This window comes from Lampris incognitus, chromosome 2 (assembly GCF_029633865.1).
Source record: "Lampris incognitus isolate fLamInc1 chromosome 2, fLamInc1.hap2, whole genome shotgun sequence".
In the NCBI taxonomy this organism is placed as follows: Eukaryota; Metazoa; Chordata; class Actinopteri; order Lampriformes; family Lampridae; genus Lampris; species Lampris incognitus.
Genome location: NC_079212.1, coordinates 13,454,042 through 13,474,789, shown reverse-complemented (window position 1 = coordinate 13,474,789; position 20,748 = coordinate 13,454,042). Strand labels below are relative to the sequence as shown.

Below are 20,748 nucleotides of genomic sequence, written 5' to 3'. Positions count from 1 at the left end.
GTGACAGTAAAAAAAAACCACAAGAACGCTAGGGATTATGTCATTGCTCGGTCTGCCCGTCGTGCCACCCCAATAGTGAAAGCAGTGCAACGTGCTAGTGATAAAGTCACAGAAAAAGGGATTAGGGAATGGAAAATATCATTCAACACAGCCTACATGATTGCAGTGGAAGAAATACCATTCACAAAGTTTAGCTCTCGGGTTCTATTGATGAAGAAGGAGGACGTGGATGTGTCAAAGACGTGATAATGATACAGCATGTGCAGAGTTTGTAGGCTGCATTGCAGATGAATTGAAAAGCAGTGTACTGGAGGAGGCTTTAAAGGAAAATTACATCTCTGTTATAACTGATTGTGGGACAGATGTCTCAGCAAAAGACAGTGTTATTGTGTACTGTAGGCACTTATCTAATGGAACAGCTGTGACCCCGTCTAGTAGGGTCGGCCAAACTTGATCACAGTCATGCAGAAGGAGCCCTAAATACTATCAAGTCGCTGCTTGAAAATGCAGATCCACCCAATCCAAAATGAGTGCTTTTGGAGCAGATGGTGCAAGCGTTAACATGGGTTCAACAGGGGGAATAGGGCCTTATTATAGTTTAGGGTTAGGGTTAGACTACACTGGCTGGCCAAGTGACACTAACATGGTGGGAGACATGGACTCTGAGCCTGAATAAGCAGGAAACAACTAACTGTACATAGTTGAATAAAAAAGTGGAAAAAAGAAGACTGGACATTTAAGTATTTATGGTTATAGGATTGCAGTATATTGAACATTGCACATATTGTGTATGAAAAAGAATACATTGTGTAGACCAGCGTTTCACAAACCTTTCCTGGAGGGCCACTTGTCCTGCATGTTTTAGAGCTCTCTCTGCTCCAACACAACTGATTCAAATGATCAACTCATTATGAACTCCTGAAGCTGCTTAATAACAAACCGATCATTTAAATCAGCTGTGTCTGGCAGGGAGTGATCTAAAATATGCAGGACAAGGTTTGGGAAACGCTGGTGTAGACTGGAAGGCAGAGTAAAAAAAGGCAGACAGTACAGAGGGGAAAGAAAAGGCAGTGTGAGGCAGCCCTTTAACAGTGTGCGTAGCATATGACATATTTTATATATATATTTTATATTACTATATTTTGGCTCCTAAAAATTTGATTTGCCGCCCAGTGACTGCTGGGATAGGCTCCATCATCCCCGCGACCCTGAGAGCAGGATAAGTGGTTTGGATAATGGATGGATGGATGGATATATACACACACACACACACACACACACACACACACACGTGTGTATGTATGTATTAGGGTTCGACCAATATGATTTTTTTCAGGGCCGATACTGATTATTAGTAAGTTATGGAGGCCAATAGCTTAAATTCGGGGCCGATATTCAGTTGTGGTAAATGTAAAAAAACATTGTGCCAAATTTTACAGCAACACAAACCCCAACACAGGGCTGCCTTTAAATTAACATATGTTTAATTGAATTTTGTGCAAATATTTGAAAAAAATAAAGTGCATGGTGTTCAAGGCACTAGATAACAATCTGAGTGGAATTCTTTAAATAAAAATAAATAACTTCCAAAATATAAAAATGGAATGAAGTAAACTTTGATCAGGATTATAATAATAAAATAACTCCATATAAATTGGTTAAAGTGCTCCCAGCAGGCTTTAACTGAACTGAATGGAAAAATTACATTAGTGTCGTTATTTTCCCCTTCTCTTATCTTTTAAAGTGGTAGTTCGGGTTTTTTGAAGTGGGGTTGTATGAGGTACTTATCGGTAGTCAGTGTATTACCTGCAGTAGATGGGAGTCTGGAGATTCAGCAGGAGTAGCTGGCACGGAACTTGGTGGAATGTATTGCTGCAGACGGGGACACGGACAAAATGCATTTTAGCCACTTAAAAGGCTCACCTAAAAAAAAGAAATCCTCTTAAGTGTACGCTATGTTTTGAATATTTTCACTGCTATGTCTTGCCATCAGATGGCCCTTTCACATGGAACTACATTCTCTCAGCCGCAGAATGTCCGTATTCCTTCGCATAAATGCACCTATGCGGTGCACATTCTGTGGTTGAGAGAATGTAGTTCCACGTGAAAGGGTAGACTGACACCTTAATGCACAGCGCTGACAAAACTCTGTATGTAAGTAAAATATCACACATTAGCATTTTTCTTTTAGCCTAGTTACGTTTGAAGGTAAAGCACAGCAGTGGAAATTGTGTTCTGTGTTTGAATTGACAACCTGCTGTCGAGTTCGTGTCAGACTGACATTATGCTCTTTGGCAGTGGTTCCCAACCTGGGGTCCGTGCACCCCAGAAGCTGAGGAATGTTCCCTTTGCCATTCAGTTGGATGAAACGACAACAGTGTCAGACGAGTCCGTGCTCACCGTTTACGTTCAATATGTTGACGGTGATGACTTGAAACAAGACATTCTTATGTCTACCAGTCTAACCACAACAGGATATTTTTATGGCTGTGGACTTCTGTCCCTCATCCAACAATCTGCCCTACGAGAACTTTGTTGCATGGTGCACAGGTGGGGCTGCAGCTATGACAGGATATTTTTATGGCTGTGGACTCGTATCTCTCATCCAACAATCTGCCCTACGAGAACCTTGTTGCGTGCTGCAGGGGTGGGGCTGCAGCTATGATGAGCTTGCTGACCTTCAAGCTGACTCTGTGTCAAAAGAAATATTTCCAGGGGAACGGATACAAAATGACACGTTGATGCACCCAGACTGGCCAAACACGCAGTTACAAGGGTTATGCTCCGGTTCATTCAGCACTACATGTGTGTGTAAGACAGCCTTCAGTGCCCTTGTAACTATAAAAGCAAAAGCCCGCAACAGACTCCGTGTACACCAGGACTTGAGGCTGGCTGTCACAAACACCACACCTGACACCCCATCCCTGGTCACAGACATGCAAGCCCAAGGCGGCCATTAGTTTATGAATGAACAGGATGGCACAGACTCGGTAAAAAAAAAAAAATGTAAGCAAGAAGTTAATTGTTATTGTGTGTGCCAAAATAACGCACACTGCCTGTCAAAAAAAACCCAAACAAACAGTGTTATTAGTTTATGAATGAACAGGATAGTACAGACCAGTAAAACTGTTACTGTTCAAACCAAAAATAACACATAGACCTACAGTCTGTCCAAAAACAGTGTTCACAACTTTACATGATGTGCATGTGGTTGTCAGATTACAACAGTACCAATATGTTGATGTTTCAATGAGCCTGAGTTGGATGACAACAGGCCTACCCTGTTGGGTTGTTAAAAGAAAAAAAAATGTGGAAAAAGCTATAATTGATGTTAATTTTTGCAAATATTTGGAATGAATCACTTTTCTCTTGGTGTGTGTGTGTGTGTGTGTGTGTGTGTGTGTGTGTGTGTGCGTGCGTGCGTGCAGGCTGGGGGGTGGGGCGCAGCTTTTCTTAAAAGTAAGTAGGGGGGGCTCCAAGGAAAAAAGGTTGGGAACCACTGCTCTTTGGTGGGTGTGTGTGTGTGTGTGTCGAGGGGAGAGAGATGGAGAAATTAAAATTACAGAGTGAGTTTTGTAACCAACGTTATGGCATGCTTTTCTTACCAACCGAGTGGGTTTAATGATATCTGGCATGCTCCTCTTACCTTAGAAGAGTGGTCTTCTGTGTTTGTGTTGTTGGAGCGAGTGTCGTGCTGTGCTTCGGGAGAGTGAAGGCTGCGTCTGAGGTGCGCATGTTGCGCAGCGGACTTTTTTTTAAAATTGGCTTACCGATAATTTATGCCGATAACGATCATATGAAAAATGAGGAATATCTAAGCCGATCATTGGCCATACCGATAATCGGTTGATCCCTAATATGTGTACGTATGTACTCTGTGTTTGTGTTTGACCTCAATTCTTATCCCATCAGGAACAACAGGAGGAGGTGCGGAAGCGCTGTGAGAACGCTGAGCCACGCCACGGAGAGCTGTGGTGTGCAGAGTCCAAACACGTCCTCAACTGGCAGAAAAAGATCGGAGAGATTCTAACCCAGGTGGCCAGTAAGATCAAAAACACATTCTGAGCCTGACGAACTTTGGACTAATGACAGCCAGGTGACTGACCATCACCAGTCCATCAGCCACAACAGGGAACAGCCATAGTCATGCACATCCCCATTTCTCTACCATCACGTCCCATCTGTTCTAGAGACTACAGTCCATGGAGGCATACTCTCATTTCTCCCTTTGATTTCTTGGCTGAAACTTGAGGATTGTGTTGATCAGGCTATACTGTTGTGCAACATGTTGTGTTTGAGATCTGTGCTATTAGAAAACAATGGCAAAATGTGATTTTCTTTTTTTGTGTGTGTATGTTTCATTTTTATGGAATTATTGATAGGGTCTAGTCCTCTTGCATATGTAAATCCTTCCAAGTTTTTGGTAATATTTTGCAAACAGACATGTCAGTGTAAATAGTCTGTCTTTGTGAGGAATAATTCAGTAGTTCCCCTGTTCTGAGTACTGCCTTTTCTATTTAGTTTGCTTGAAATTGGTTTGTTTATAAACAAGTATAATAACAATAAACAAGTAGTTGAAATTGCCCATTTAACGTTTTGTCTTAGTCACATTTTGTTGATCCATCTGAACTTTAGGGGCATATTGAAAACCGTTTACCAGACAGTTTATCCTAGCAAAAGCTTTTCACACATTTGTTTTCCATTCTAGTTGGATGCAGTTTGTACCTGCTTGTTCTTCCCAGGAATTTCTTTGAAAACATCAACTTATATTTGGTGCTCCTATTGTTTTTGCTGAAGCTGATGTTTAAGAATATAAAAATGAAAAAGAATGTTACATATTTACGTATTTTTTGTTGTTGAAAAATTTTAACTTTTTAGTTTGTATGTCTTGGCTGTACTATTTTTGAAACAGATTCAAAATTGGTGACAGAAAAGGAGCCGTCAACCTGCAAGATAATCCCAGTTCACACCTCACCTCCACGCCTCGTGTTGTAGCGCTACTGCACTGTGGCGGGTAACTGCGTTAACGATGCCAGGGGATGGTTTCAGTTCTCACTCGGGCTAGCCGTGATAACTTAGCAGGAGTAAAAAGTAACTGCATGTTAATATGCTGAAGTTCGTCAAAATATTATGTTATTGATCCCCAGGGAGTAATGTTCTAATGGTCTTTAATTATGGAAACGTTTTATTGTATTCCTGGCGCCCTCTAGTGGTGTTAGTTGGCACTGACTGTAATCACTGTAAACGTCACTCGTTCCTTTTATCCAAAGGAATTGAATCAAGTGCAACTGGACTTGGTTATAAATCCGTGAAGACGTTTCGCCTCTCATCCAAGAGGCTTCATCAGAGCCACTGACATCAATAGCTCTGATAACGACTCCAAAGAGGCTAAATATCTTGAGTTTCATCACCAGCCAGTCAGACTAGCTTGGTCTAGTCAAAAGGCACGAACTGATGAAGCCTCTTGGATGAGAGGCGAAACGTCTTCCCGGATATATAACCCAAGTCCAGTTGCGCTTGATTCAATTCCTTTGGATAACCATGACCTGGATGAATGAGAACATTCACAGACATCTCGTTCCTTTTCTCGCAACCGGTGATGAGAGTGGGGCTGGAGCAAAATATTAACACTGTGCCAACGGATCTTTCTTTTTATCCATTCCATCATCCAAACCATTTATCCTGCTGTCAGGGATGCGAGGATGCTGTAGCCTATCCCAGCAGTCATTGTGCGGCAGAGCAGGGAGACACCCTGGACAAGCCGCCAGGCCATCACAGGGCCTTTGTTTTTCTATCCAAACCACTTACAGTGGGGAAAATAATTATTTGACCCCTTGTTGATTTTGTAGGTTTGCCCACTTACAAAAAATGCAACAGTCTATAATTTTAATCATATGTACATTTTAACAGTGAGAGGCGGAATTCCAGAAAATCACATATGAATTTATAAAAATTAATAACCACCTGATTCAGAAAAATAAGTATTTGATCCCCTACCAAACAGCAAGTATTCTGGCTCCCACAAACCAGTTAGTTTTTCTTTAAGATGCACCCCCAATCCCAACTAATTACCCACATAAAATACACCTGCATCACCTCGTTACCTGTATAAAAGACAGCTGTCCACACCCAATCAATCAGATTTCAACATCTCCACCATGGGCAAGACCAAAGAGCTGTCTAAGGACACCAGGGACAAGATTGTAGACCTGCACAAGGCTGGGATGGGCTATAAGAGAATTGGAAAGCATCTTCGAGAGAGTAACAACTGTCGGTGCAGTTATCAGGAAATGGAAGGAACACCACACCACCGCCAACCTTCCTCAGTCTGGGGCTCCACGCAAGATCTCGCCTCGTGGGGTGTCCCTGATCATGCGAACGGTGAGGAATCATCCCAGAACCACAAGGGGGGAACTGGTTAATGACCTGAAGGCATCTGGGACCACAGTTACAAAGCAAACGGTTAGTAACACACTACGCCGTCATGGATTAAAATCCTGTAGCACACGCAAGGTCCCACTGCTCAACAAGGCACATGTACAGGCCCGTCTGAAGTTCGCCAATGAACACCTGGACGACTCAGAAGAGGCCTGGAAGAAGGTGATGTGGTCGGCTGAGACCAAAATAGAACTTTTCGGGCTCAACTCAACTCGCCGTGTTTGGAGGGTGAAGAACACGGAGTACAACCCAAAGAACACCATCCCCACCGTCAAGCATGGGGGAGGCAACATCATGCTTTGGGGGTGCTTTTCAGCCGAGGGGACAGGACAACTCCATCGCATTGAGGGGAGGATGGACGGGGCCATGTACCGTGGCATTCTGGACCAACACCTCCTTCCCTCAGTGAGGGCGCTGAAGATGGGTCGTGGATGGGTGTTCCAACACGACAGCGACCCAAAGCAACCAAAGAGTGGCTGAAGAAGAAGCACATCAAGGTTCTGGAATGGCCTAGCCAGTCTCCAGACCTGAATCCAATCGAAAATCTTTGGAGGGAGCTTAAAATTCGGGTTGCCAGGCGACAGCCTCGAAACCTGAACGATTTGGAGGCTGTCTTCAGGGAGGAGTGGGCCAACATCCCTGCCGAAATGTGCACAAACCTTGTCAGAAACTATAAAAACCGTTTGACATCTGTTGCTGGCCAATAATGGCTTTTCTACTAAATATTAACATCGTGTTTGTCCAGGGATTCAAATATGTATTTTGGACCAAAAATATGCAAATAAATTCATAAAATTCATACAATGTCTTATTCCACTTTTTTTGGGGGGTCATATTCTGTCTCTCACTTTTAAAATGAACCTACGCTTAAAATTATAGACCGTTGCACTCTTTGTAAGTGGGCGAACTTACAAAATCAGCAAGGGGGTCAAATAATTATTTCCCCCACTGTATCCTGCTGTCAGGGTCGCGGGGATGCTGGAGCCTATCCCGGCAGTCATTGGGCGGCAGGCGGGGGGACACCCTGGACAGGCCGCCAGGCCATCACAGGGCCTTTCTTTTTTACCACCAGACTTAATGAACCCTTACAGCCTGACGAGGCCTGTGCTGCTGCACAGCACGCAGACCAAAGATGAGGGGTTGTAATTGGTGCCGTGACAGTTCGACTTCGGATCTCCGGATCTCCGGGGGAGCAGCAGCAGCAGCATCACCATCGGCGTCACATAAAGCGAAGAAGAATTAGTGTGGTACGTTAAAATGGTGGTTACAAGTGTGGTGGGGAGTGCTTCATTGGTAGGTTGAGTGGTTGTGAATGCAGCTCCAGGCCTGACTCCTCCCTCAGCCAATCTCCTCATCAGGGCCAGGTTATCTAAGCCACCTGTGCAATCCTTTTTGTTGCCTTCTCTCTTCCTCGTTGTGGCAGGTGTCTGGTAGTTGGTGCTGCAGTTCCTGAACTTCTAGCGTGGAACCTCTAGTGTTTGCTGCCACTGTTGTGCTGGTTACCAGGAGTGTTTCCTGGTGTCAAGGTTCCCTGCTGGAGGTGGTTCTGCTGCTGTTTTGCCTTAGTTTCTTTTGATTACTAACTGGGTTGACCCTTCTCTAGTTTGGGTTTTTGTTGTTGACCTATTTGACTTATTTTGTCAGTTATTCCCCTCAGCGGTCTGAGTGTCATCTTGTGGGAGGCTAGGCACTTGTGGTGAGGTCCCTGCATGTGTGTGTGTGTGTGAGTAGGAGCACCGGGACACGTGTGGCGAGTTTACCAGTTTGCTGTGAGGTTTGCTGTGCTGCACTGAAGGTGAGTATTGGTAGCACCCCTGGGCACTCCTCAGTTAGTCTGCCTTCCACAGTTGGCCTCAGCCTAGCTTTCTAGTTTGGTTACCATTATTTCTGTAGGTTGGCCATTTTTTTTGGTATTTTAAAGTAGTTCTTTTACATTTTCTTAATTGTATTAAAAGATAATTTTTTACAAATTATTTGTAATAAAGAGTCAATGGCTTCATGTTGGTTTTAATCGTTTTTTTCCTGATTTCCTTAGCAGCTCCAATTCTGGTCCTTTCTTGTTTTGATTAATTAAACAAAGTATTTATATTTTTGAACCACGTCTCTGTCCTTTTTCAGTAGCGGATCTGTTCACCTGGTTAAGCTCCGGATCCCTAATTCTGGTTTTAAAGAGAAATAGTATTTCCTGGGGTGCAATTCCCCAGGTGGCGTTGTCGGCCCTTTTCTTCGTCTTAGCCCTCCGCCACATTTTGGCGTTGTCGGCAGGATACTGATAAGGCAGAGACGTGTGGTATTTTTTTTCTTCCAACCCAGTTAGTTTATTCAGTCACTTGTATTGAGTTTTGTGTGGGCAAAGCAGCAGCGGGTCCGGGACGGATCCCTGAATTGCCGGCCGGTGCTCTGATCTCTTCTGCTCTGTGTCCCACCATGGAGGAGGAACTTGCCCAGCTAAAAGACTTGGTCACACAGCTGCAAGCTGAGAATCGAAGGATGCGGCAGGAACGGGAAGCCAACCAGCCTGGGTCCACCACCACATCAAGTGCTTCAGCCTCTAGGCAGTCTTCAGTCCAGGTCCCAGTAGCAGAGAGACTAATTTATCTTCCCAGAGACAGGAAGTGTCCAATGTTCAGGGGTAGGACTGACCTGAGCATTGTTGAGTGGATTGAAGAGGTCCAGGCTTGTATACGGGCTCGACACTTATCCTCATCTGAGCAAGCACTTTTCATGTATGATCATTTAGAAGGAGAGGCAAGGGAAGAGATTAAATACCGGTCACAGGAGGAAAGGGAAGATCCAGCTAAAATTTTGGCTATATTACAAGAACTGTATGGGTGTAGTAAATCATATGTGTCCTCACAGGAAGACTTCTTTTCCAGAAAGCAGCAGGAGGGGGAAATGCTGCAAGAATTTTCTCATGTTTTAATGGGTCTAATGGATAAAGTGGTCAAAAAGGCTCCTAATGGTCTTGTAAACAAAGATATGTTACTCAGAGACCAGTTTGTCGAGCATGTATTTGACTGCTCCCTACGCAGGGAACTTAAACAATTTGTCCGGGGTCACCCTACCGCCACCTTGATAGATGTCCGCAGTGAGGCCATTAGGTGGGAGCAAGGGATGCCAGGGGGTGGGAGAGGTAGAAGTCATTCTGTCCCCTCTGTAATTGGTTTCCAGCACATAGTCCAGGATGATCATGCCAGCTATAGCAAGACAAGTAATACCTTAGTCAGTTCTGAGCTAAATGAACTGAAGGAAATTCTCAGAAATCAGCAAGAGCAGTTGAACCAGCTTACCAGAAGTCTTTCAGCCCTTAATAATGCCCCCAAAACTCAGTTGAATCATCGCAAGAGAACTGCCATTTGTTGGAGGTGCCAACAGCGTGGTCACTTATCCAGGGAGTGTCGTAGTGAGTATGTAGCTGCGCAGCCCCAGTCAGCCTCTGTAGCAGCGCACTCCAGCTCTGATAGGGACTGTCCTTTAAACCAGGGAAACTTTCACCCCCTGAACTGTTGAGCCAAAGTTCAGGTGGGGGCGCCTCCGGCTCAGAGTCCGTAGCAGATGGTTTAGAAAATTTGGTGTCAGCTTGCCCAACTATGAACATACTAATGGGTGGGGTTTCAGTTCCATGTCTGGTTGACACGGGGTCAATAGTATCAACTGTGACTGAGAGTTTCTTTGTACAGCATTTTGAACTTTGGGGCCCAGAAAAACTCCATTCTTGCAACTAGTTAAAGCTAAATGCTGCTAATGGGCTGGCAATCCCATATGTAGGCTACTTTGAGTTGGATGTACAGCTATGTGGTAAAGTGATTGCCAACCGGGGAGTGTTGGTGGTTAAGGATCCCCCACACAGTGTACCCTCAGTACCAGGTGTGTTGGGGATGAACATTATTAGGGAATGTTACAAGGAGTTGTTTGTACAGCATGGCCCTGCCCTCTTTAACTTACCCTCTGTGTTGCAGGCTCCCACCACAATTCGGCAGGCCCTCCAGCAATGTCATCAGGCCCAGGCAAATGCCCCCCTGATCGCTCAGGTTGTGTAAAAGTGAAAGGACGGAGGGTATGTAGAGTCCCAGGGGGTACTATGAAGATTGTGGCAGCTACCTGCTCCCAACATTACCTATCAGACGATGTTTTATTTGAGCCCCTTAGTCAAGGTTTGTCTGCAGGGTTGTTGGCATCCCCAGCACTGGTCAGCGTGACTAGGGGTACTGTTTACATCCCTATTGTCAATGTAGGGACCCTGGATGTTTTGCTGTACCCACGCACTGTGCTAGGTACACTGACTCATGCTCACCTGGTGAGCTTACCTACAGGTCTTGAGGAAGAGGTAGTAGCAGCCACAGATTCCTCACAGACTGTTTCCAATTCAGTGCAGGAAAAGATTGCTGCAGTTGACTTAACAGCTCTCACAGAGCCGGAGCAGTGTCAGGTCAGGTCCTTGCTGCAAAAGTATAGTGGTGTCTTTTCTGCTAATGATGGAGACATAGGCTGCACTAATCTCATTTCTCATGATATTCCTCTAGTAGATGAGGTACCTGTACGTCAGAGATATAGGCGGATCCCTCCTTCAGAGTATGAGGCAGCCAAGGCCCACATCCATCAGCTGCTTAAGGCACAGATTATCAGAGAAAGTAGTAGCCCCTTTGCCTCTCCCATTGTGCTGGTAAAGAAAAAAGACGGTAGCCTTCGTTTGTGTGTCGACTACCGGCTCTTGAACAGCAAGACCCGCAAGGATGCCTTTCCCTTGCCCCGTATTGAAGAGTCCCTCGATGCCCTATCAGGGGCCCGCTGGTTCTCCACCCTGGACCTTGCTGCAGGCTATAACCAGGTACCAGTTACAGAAAAAGACAAGATAAAGACTGCATTTTGCACTCCGTTTGGGCTGTTTGAGTGGAATCGTATGCCCTTTGGGTTGTGCAACGCCCCAAGTACTTTCCAGAGACTAATGGAGAGGATTTTTAGAGAACAGCACTCTCAGTCATGGTTACTGTACTTGGATGATGTGGTCTTCTCTTCCACTGTAGCAGAACACGTGGAGTGTTTGGATGCTGTGCTGGGTCGCTTTCAGCGAGAAGGTCTCAAAGCTAAGCTGGAGAAATGCTCCTTCTTCAAGCCAGAGGTAGGCTATTTGGGCCATGTTATATCAAGGGATGGTGTGTCCACAGATCCCAGCAAGATTGAAGTGGTTTCAAAGTGGCCACGACCTAATCATGTGTCTGAGTTGCGCTCCTTTCTAGGATTTGCAAGCTACTACCGACGTTTCATTGAAGGGTTTGCAAAGTTAGCCGCCCCTCTGCATGGCCTAGTAGCTGAACTGACTGGCACAAAGTCCCGGAAACCAGCGGAGAAGAGCCTACCTGCTGCATGGACGGAGGAGTGTGAGCTTAGCTTTGAGGGCCTTAAAAGTAGGTTGGTGGCTGCTCCCGTCTTGGCCTATGCCAACTTCAACTTACCCTTCATTCTAGAGGTTGATGCCAGCTACAATGGACTGGGTGCTGTGCTCTCACAAGAACAGGATGGTAAGGTTAGACCTGTAGCTTATGCTAGCCGTGGCCTTAGGCATACAGAGCGTAATATGAACAACTATAGCTCTATGAAATTGGAGTTTCTGGCCCTTAAATGGGCCATGACTGAAAAATTCAGAGACTACCTACTGGGACAGAAATGTGTGCTGTACACCGATAACAACCCTCTTAGTCATTTAGCCACAGCTAAGCTAGGGGCTACAGAACAACGCTGGGCTGCACAACTTGCGGCATTTGATTTTACCATCAAGTACAGGCCTGCCCGAAGTAATCAGAATGCAGACGCCCTTTCTCGGCAGCACCCCGCCAGTACAAATATAAGAGACTATGTAGCCTCTGGCATCCACATCCCAGAATCACTGCAGCAGGCTTTTAGGACTAAGCAGGCAATTCTGGCTACCCAAGCCACCATCTCAGTTCTCCCTTGTCACACCAAATCTGACTTGCATGTTTTACAGGACGCTGACCCAACCATCAAGGAATTTAGGAGATTCTGGACCAGGAGGAAGGGTCCTGATGCAGATGAGCGTCGCCAGGTCTCCAAGGAAACTCTTATGCTGGTCAGGCAGTGGGACCGGCTATTGGAACAACACGGGGTGCTATATCGTCGAGTTTGCCGTCCGGAGGAAGGAGAAGTTCTTCAGCTGGTGCTACCCCTGTCACTTAAGAGCCAGGTCCTGCATCAGCTGCATAATGAACATGGACATCAAGGGGTTGAACGAACAACTGATCTGGTCTATCGGCGGTGCTATTGGCCTGGAATGCACCATGACATCAAGTAGTGGTGCCTGGAGTGTGAACGTTGTCAGGTAGCTAAAGACACTCAACCTGCTGCCTGTGCTTACATGGGCCATTTGCTTGCCTCCCGCCCAAATCAAATACTAGCTGTTGATTTTACTGTAATAGAGCCATCAAAAAATGGAATGGAGAATGTCCTTGTCATGACGGATGTTTTTTCAAAGTACACTCAGGCAGTCCCAACTCATGACCAACGGGCTTCTACGGTGGCCAAGGTGCTGGTCAATGAGTGGTTCTGCAAGTTTGGAGTGCCAGGCCGTCTCCACTCTGACCAAGGCAGGAATTTTGAGAGCCATCTCATCCAACAGCTCTGCAGTATGTATGGCATTGAGAAAAGTCACACCACTCCCTACCATCCAGCTGGTAACGGCCAATGTGAGCGGTTCAACCGCACCCTACACAACCTCCTTCGCACCCTGCCTGTCACCAAAAGGAGAGATTGGTCGTGTTACCTGCCTCAAGTGACTTTCTCATACAATACCACAGTGCATCAGTCCACTGGTGAGTCACCATTCTTTTTGATGTTTGGGCAAGAGCCACAGTTGCCTGTTGACTTCTTTTTGGGCAGAGTACAGGAACCTGTGGCCGGCAGCACCCATGACTGGATCGTGGAACATCAGACCAGGCTACGCCATGCATTTGAGGGTGCCACCAAACACTTGGAGGCCACAGCTGATCGACGTAAGAAGCACTATGACCAACGTGTGCGACATGTCCCCCTGCAGGAAGGTCAGTTGGTATACCTTAGGAATGTTGGTGTTAAGGGCCGTCGCAAGATCCAGGACATCTGGAGTTCTATAGTGTACAAGGTGGTGAAGGCCCCCGCAGTGGGAGGATCAGTGTACACTATTGCCCGTGTGGACAACCCTCAGCAGCTAAAGCATGTCCATCGTTCATTATTAAAAAGTAAACTGGATCAAGTGACTGTCTGCCCCTCTAGTGAGCCATCGCAAGAGATGGAACCCCCTTTGGTGGAGGACTCTTCACAAGATGGTGAATGGCTTGTGGTGGTCCAGGAACCAACTCCTCTGCCAGTGGACAAGCGACAACGTTTGCCAGCTCATGCCACCCCTCTGTTAACCCAGCCCAAAATGACTGTGCCCCCTTCATATACAAGCCCACTGACTGATACTACTGATTCTCCAGGCACCAGCGAAGCGGCCCGGAGAAGAACCACCCGTACTAATGCTGGGAGGCACCCAAATCTCCATCATCTACCCCAGGCAGTAGGGAGTAGAGCAATATGGGCTACAACGTCTCGGGTATCTGTGCCTATATACTCTGCTATTTTTAGACCCTGGCAGTAAGTGCCAATCGTCGGGACGACGATTTAAGAACGGGGGGGGGGGTGCTTCATTGGTAGGTTGAGTGGTTGTGAATGCAGCTCCAGGCCTGACTCCTCCCTCAGCCAATCTCCTCGTCAGGGCCAGGTTATCTAAGCCACCTGTGCAATCCTTTTTTTTGCCTTCTCTCTTCCTCGTTGTGGCAGGTGTCTGGTAGTTGGTGCTGCAGTTCCTGAACTTCTAGCGTGGAACCCCTAGTGTTTGCTGCCACTGTTGTGCTGGTTACCAGGAGTGTTTCCTGGTGTCAAGGTTCACTGCTAGAGGTGGTTCTGCTGCTGTTTTGCCTTAGTTTCTTTTGATTACTAACTGGGTTGACCCTTCTCTAGTTTGGGTTTTTGTTGTTGACTTATTTTGTCAGTTATTCCCCTCAGTGGTCTGAGTGTCATCTTGTGGGAGGCTAGGCACTTGTGGTGAGGTCCCTGCATGTGTGTGTGTGTGTGAGTAGGAGCACCGGGACACGTGTGGCGAGTTTACCAGTTTGCTGTGAGGTTTGCTGTGCTGCACTGAAGGTGAGTATTGGTAGCACCCCTGGGCACTCCTCAGTTAGTCTGCCTTCCACAGTTGGCCTCAGCCTAGCTTTCTAGTTTGGTTACCATTATTTCTGTAGGTTGGGCATTTTTTTGGTATTTTAAAGTAGTTCTTTTACATTTTCTTAATTGTATTAAAAGATAATTTTTTACAAATTATTTGTAATAAAGAGTCAATTGCTTCATGTTGGTTTTAATCGTTTTTTTCCTGATTTCCTTAGCAGCTCCAATTCTGGTCCTTTCTTGTTTTGATTAATTAAACAAAGTATTTATATTTTTGAACCACGTCTCTGTCCTTTTTCAGTAGCGAATCTGTTCACCTCGTTAAGCTCCGGATCCCTAATTCTGGTTTTAAAGAGAAATAGTATTTCCTGGGGTGCAATTCCCCAGGTGGCGTTGTCGGCCCTTTTCTTCGTCTTAGCCCTCCGCCACACAAGTAAAAAAAAAAGTCCCAAGTTTAGTTTGGTCATTTTTAAGGTGAATTTGGCTATTATCTTTTAGTGTTCAATGCCATGGCTGTGTTGTGACATGCTTTTTTATTTTGAGGATACGTTTCTTCAAGTCACACCGTCCTTGCAGTGATTTAGTTCATTGTTTATCACGGTCGTATAACTGTGATATTACATGTTTTAGCTTCGAGAGTGCAATTCTCAGTCTGTGTTTAGTCCCGTTTCCTCATCAAGTATAGAACATTTTCAGTTATCTTACATGTATTTGATGTGTGTTGGAGAAGGGAGGGAGGGAGGGAGTGATGAGGCCTGCGCTCTCTCATCGGTCCTACGGGGGGGGGGGGGGGGCAGCTTACAAGCTGACCTCTGCAGGCGTCCAGGGTCCACCTTAGATATGACAATTCCGGTATTCTCGGTGCATTTATAAAAGGGCATAGTAACATTTGACTTGTTTCGTTTTCCCGTAAATTTATAGTTGTGGATATTTTGCCGAATTCGGGGTGGGGGGTAAGGGTGAGGGGGGGGGGGGTAGCAGGAGTAAAAAGTAGCTGCAAGTTAATACGTTGAAGTTCATCAAAAATATGATATTGTCGCCAAGGGAGTCACGCTGTAATGGTCTTTAATTATGATGGAAGCGTTTTATTGTATTCCGGGCGCTCTCTGACGGTGTTAGTTTTGGCACTGGCCGTAATGACGGCGAACGTCACTCTCGTTCCCATTTCCTCGCGACCGGTGACGAGAGCGGGACCGTGCCGACGGACGGACCCGTCTCTCTATCGCCGGGCTTATAACAACAGGTGCATGGACCCGTGCGGCCCGACGAGTCGCTGGCTGCTGCTGCCTGCTGCGCAGACCGAGGACGAGGGGCTGCACTAAGACACACGCACCCGAAAGGCGCCTTCATCCGCTCTTATAACGCTCCAGCCAAGTGGAAGATCTTCATTTGAACTGTCACCCTCCATCTTCTTCGCGTGCAGGTCTTTCCGACTAAACTGGAGGAAGAAGAAGAAGGAGGAAAAAAAAAAGGAAAAAAAAACCGCGAATGTTTGCAGGAGTTTGGTGAAATCCGAAAGCAAAGCATGACGGGGGAGGAAAGCTGAGCATGCAGCTGGGAATCGCTCTGTGCCGTGTCTGCGGTCCGCCTGCCAACACCTTACCTGTCCGCACTTAACGCGAAGGAAAACAAAGAAGAAGAAGAAGAACAAGAGCAAGAACAAGAAGAAGAAGTACCATTCAAAGCTTGAACGCAGCTGGACCAGGACTACGCGAGAGAACATCTGAAGGAAACGGACTTGCTCGCCAGAAGGTCTTGCTGTAGGACGAGACAAATGGTAAGGGGCTTCAAACTTACGACGCGCACTTACGCAGCTGCACAAGCGCCGATACTGCATAGGCCGTGGGAATTGCGCTTTGCCGCGTCGATCAATTAACCTTCTTTTCCTTTTTTTTTTTCACAAGAGCACCTCTAGTTATTGTGACGCGCCATTCAGAGTAGTTGGAAACGCCGTTAACATGCGTACACGGAGGAGCCGAGGGGGCAGAAGGGGACTCAAACCATTTGAAGCAGCACGACCAAGGCGGTCGTTATGACCCGTCTGGATTTTCAAAGTTTAATAACTTTGTTAAAACAAAAAAAAAACAAAAAAACAAGATGCAGACCTGCAGCTCCATGAATTGCATAGTTGCATTAAAATGAATGTCACGACCCCGTGTGCGGCAGATGTGCGCGTGAGAGAGGCGTGGTTTGCACTGCCTGTTACCCCAAGCTGTGGTAGTGGAGGAGCTTCCCGACTCGTGCTGCTGGAGTGCGTGCACGTGATGGGATTGACGTTGTTTGGGACTGTTTTTCTTTCAGGTTTGCCCCCCCCCCCATTTAACTTTTTACAGGCCTTGTTAGCTTTCGTAGATTAACAATATGTGTTTTCCGTTTTGTTTTTCAGGTTTTGTTGTTACTTTCCCACTTTACATATTCATGTTCAAGTACTGTTTGTGTTTTAAATTTGTAATTTGCTATTAAAGTTGTTAAAATGTTAATTTTGGTGTCAGTCGTTTCTTAACAGACATACTAACATGCAATGCATTAATCTCTCAACTGTGTACTTATCTTGACAGAATATCGACTTCAAAAACCGACGGTCTCTTTTTTGGGGGGGGGGATTTCCCCCCATTTTTCTCCCCTATTGTACCCAGCCAATTACACCACTCTCCCGAGCCGTCCCGGTCGCTGCTCCACCCCCTCTGCCGATCCGGGGAGGGCTGCAGACTACCGCATGCCTCCTCCAATGTGGAGTCGCCAGCCGCTTCTTTTCACCTGACAGTGAGGAGTTTCGCCAGGGGGACGTAGCGCGTGGGGGGGGGGTCACGCTATTCCCCCCCAGTCATTTTGACCGCCCATTGTCGTTTTCGTTAGGAGTGAAATCCCGGTCGTTCTAGTGTTTGGGAAAATAAGAGTCATAAAATAACGAATTCATGTCTCCTCCGTAGTGTGTGACAGCGCCTGTGCTCCGCAGCCTCCTGGTGGTTCTCCTGCTGGCCTTCTCCTCCTGCGGTAAGCGCGGGTGTAACTATAAGGAAATACTCGGCTCCTATAGAGGGATCATCCTTGTGGAGCTTCACAGTCTGGTATGCACGCGACGGCTTATAGATAACGATCAAATATTTACATACGACAATAAGCGTTTGGCTCTATTTAAATTCTGTTTAAGGTCTTATCACTGCATGTAGGCTTGTGTGCACTGTTTGGAAGTAATTAAAGTTGTGATCAGATAGGTGGGTATGTTTGAATGTTTGTTGATAGACTACTGCCCTCTAGTGTTCGCCACGATGAACTATCGTTCCAGTCATGGAACAATGGTTATGGCTCAGTTTGCGCTTGTGTGAATCACAGTGGATTTTTTTCTTCTTCTCTTGCGGTTGTTTGATGGATTAACGCTTGTTTATTCCATTGCAGAACTTGACTGACTCATTTAATAACCCCAAAGACAGGGACTATTGCCCCTCTGCAAAGGTAAATTGCATTTTATACACACAACCACCTTATTTTAGCACCACTGACAGTGTAAAAAGAAAAGAAAGTGAAACAGTCTTTATGCATGCTCAATAATTCAGGTAAGAAAATCAAAGAGGGTTGAATCAGTTCATCTGGACACAACGTTTATGAAACGTCTCTGAAGAGGCTGACTGGAGAGGTCACTCCGATGGGTGATGAAACGTATCTGTCGATACACGTTGTATCCAGATGAACTGATTCAACCTTCTTTGATGAAAGTGAATACTAATATTCTCTAACATCATTTATAACTTAAATCGTTATACATTTTGTACTGTCGTTTTCTGCTGAAAAAAAATGCTTGAAATTTAGAGTTTAATTCTTAAATTTTCTCTTTTTAAAAGTACTCTCCCTAGATTTGCTTCTCTTAGCCAAATCTTTCTTCCCTGATGCTCATGACGTCATCAGACATTAATTTGTATACAGCCTATCAAATCATCAATCATATGAACAACCCCTCCCCCCACCTTTCTCGCCAACCCTTGTCTGTACTCTTCACTCATGAATATTCAATGAGGACTTGACCACTCCCTTACAGTCCTCGAACCAACTGAGAACCGTCATGGACAATGGTTAAAAATTTTTTTGTCATTTTTGATATCATTTCCAAAGTTGCTTGATATGAAGAGTTAAATCTAATTACTGATTTCTGCTCGACTTGAAACCAACAAGTGAAAAACCTGCCCCCTTAAATTCACTCATAGTGAAAAGTTATGACGCCGGATGGGCCAATCTGCCAATAACAGCAATTCGGTTTGGCTTTCTACAAGTTAGCCTTTTGAAGTCGCAGAACCTTGAGTCTGACCTTTCAATGTCACCCAAGGTCAAAGGTCAAGGAGCCAAATGAAAGACACGTAAAACGTCCTATTTTTCAGTAATAGTAACCAAGTTGCTATCTGCAGCCATTTTTGAGTTATATTCGAAAAAATCAAATGTTGACTGACCTTGACCCCTAAATGTCAGACTGTTCCCATATCCTCAAAATGTGAATTTTTTTTATCTAAAAGCAATTGATGAAATTATATTTTAGAAATGGAATAATGAATGTTTTGGCCCTGGTTTGAAATAAACCATGCACCTCTTGATGAGGCAATGCAAAAAAAGAAAGAAAAGAAAGATGTTCATCTTTTATGTTGACCTTAACCATATCCCAGTTTTATGCAGTTTAACGGGAGCTTCCTGAAATGGTGTCCCATACTATATGTCATTTTTGTTTCATTTGAGCCAGTAGTTTTTCTGTAATGTGACCAAATTTGACCCAATACAATACTCCACTTGGAAGAGAGGGCAATGAAAATAACAAGTTTTTTCTACTGTCAACTAAATACTTTAACTTTCTGTCAAACTTGTCAGATGCCCATAATCAAACATTTTTTATATGTCATCATCAATATAGCGCCTAAGCGGGCCCTTTGTTTCATTTTTTCACTCTTTGTATCTTTGTGCATTATTTCACTTGCACTACCATGGCAGGCACATCGCATATTGCGCTCGATCTACAGTATGACACAACAGTTCTGGTGTCGGAGGGGTGGCCAGCCACAGGAGGACCTCAGAAAACCAGTGCACAGTATGGCACAGCTCATATTTCAAAACTGCAGTCAAGATTACCTGGTGAGGACAGGCCTTAGAAGACGAGATCCAGATTAATCCATTTCTGACCCTCAGATACAGCAGGTCTTTGAGATGACTAAATGGGCGTCAGCGTCAGACAGGAAAGAACATAAATTGTGTTGAACAAACAACTTGCAAACACTATTTTGATCTTCAAAATGGTATCTACATATCCTAAAGTGATGTAAGGCAACAGCGGTAATACAAAGATTTTGAATGGTGCCGAAGACACCACTTGGTTGCATAATAAAAAAAAAACCTTTCTTATGATTATATCTTGTTAAGGGGAAGACGCCTCCTTGCCGAGCTAGCCAGAGAACCCAAGGGAAGAAGAAAGGGAAGATTAAAATCATCAGGGCACTCACTCTGTGTTGGCAGAAACTTCAGACCATCTATGCAGTCACAAATTAAGACAAAGAAGCTGTATGTTCCCCGTTATAAACCTGTGTGCTATTCATGACGACGACTATGCCTGTGAGGTGTGTGTGTGTGTGTGTGTGTGTGTGTGTGTGTGTGTGTGTGTGTATTGGTGCTAATCTGTAAGAGGACTACGTTCAGTGAAGTAAGGATGTTTCTGTTTATTAATAAAACTGATGTGTTGTTGTGTCTGTCTGGATTTTCTAAGATGAATGAATAAACAAATAAGGTCAAAACATCAAATAAAAGAAACTTAAACAGACCAAAATTTGCAGGCTGCTTACCCTTACTTTCAAATGTATCGTCAGCATACTGTTCGTTTCCCGTTAAGCCTTGTTCTCATAGCTCTAGTTTTGTAGACACTGAGACCACATAAGTTATAATATTTACAATGCCTTCATATTATTGTGTGACTATTTTCCAAGACTTGCGTTACCATTAAGCTATAGCCATGTCCCCCTTGAAATGGTGCTTTTTCTTTTTTGCTAACGTGCCTCTAAAATGCCACATGCCATTTAATAAAAACCGACTGACCAGTTATAATAAAAGCATAAACAACCCTTTCTTTTGTTTGTTCGTTTCTGAGCT

The 20,748-nt window shown here is 45.1% G+C and overlaps 1 protein-coding gene and 2 long non-coding RNA genes across 5 annotated transcripts in view; 2 read left to right on the top strand and 1 right to left on the bottom strand.

The window, feature by feature from the left end:
- Nucleotides 1-4,989, top strand: part of prpf6 (PRP6 pre-mRNA processing factor 6 homolog (S. cerevisiae)) — a 30,000-nt gene extending 25,011 nt beyond the window's left edge. Inside the window, exon 21 of the mRNA XM_056273426.1 lies at nt 3,913-4,989. Within this exon, the coding sequence (XP_056129401.1) occupies nt 3,913-4,065 (153 nt within the window). The 3' untranslated portion in view covers nt 4,066-4,989. The remainder of the gene's footprint in view (nt 1-3,912) is intronic.
- On the bottom strand, nt 1,862-20,171 carry LOC130107036 (uncharacterized). Its single transcript, XR_008809791.1, has 3 exons — nt 20,109-20,171; nt 19,741-19,819; nt 1,862-1,872 (listed from the first exon to the last, which is right to left on the bottom strand). It is a non-coding gene; the product is annotated as an uncharacterized LOC130107036 (long non-coding RNA).
- Nucleotides 15,826-20,154, top strand: LOC130107035 (uncharacterized). 3 transcript variants are annotated; one of them, XR_008809790.1, is made up of 4 exons: nt 15,826-16,411; nt 17,565-17,628; nt 18,031-18,087; nt 20,029-20,154. It is a non-coding gene; the product is annotated as an uncharacterized LOC130107035 (long non-coding RNA). The 3 variants fall into 3 exon arrangements; XR_008809788.1 differs by lacking the exon at nt 15,826-16,411 and having other exon boundaries at nt 17,569-17,702; XR_008809789.1 differs by lacking the exons at nt 15,826-16,411; nt 20,029-20,154 and adding an exon at nt 19,603-19,623 and having other exon boundaries at nt 17,569-17,702.
- Nucleotides 20,172-20,748: the final 577 nt, after the last annotated feature.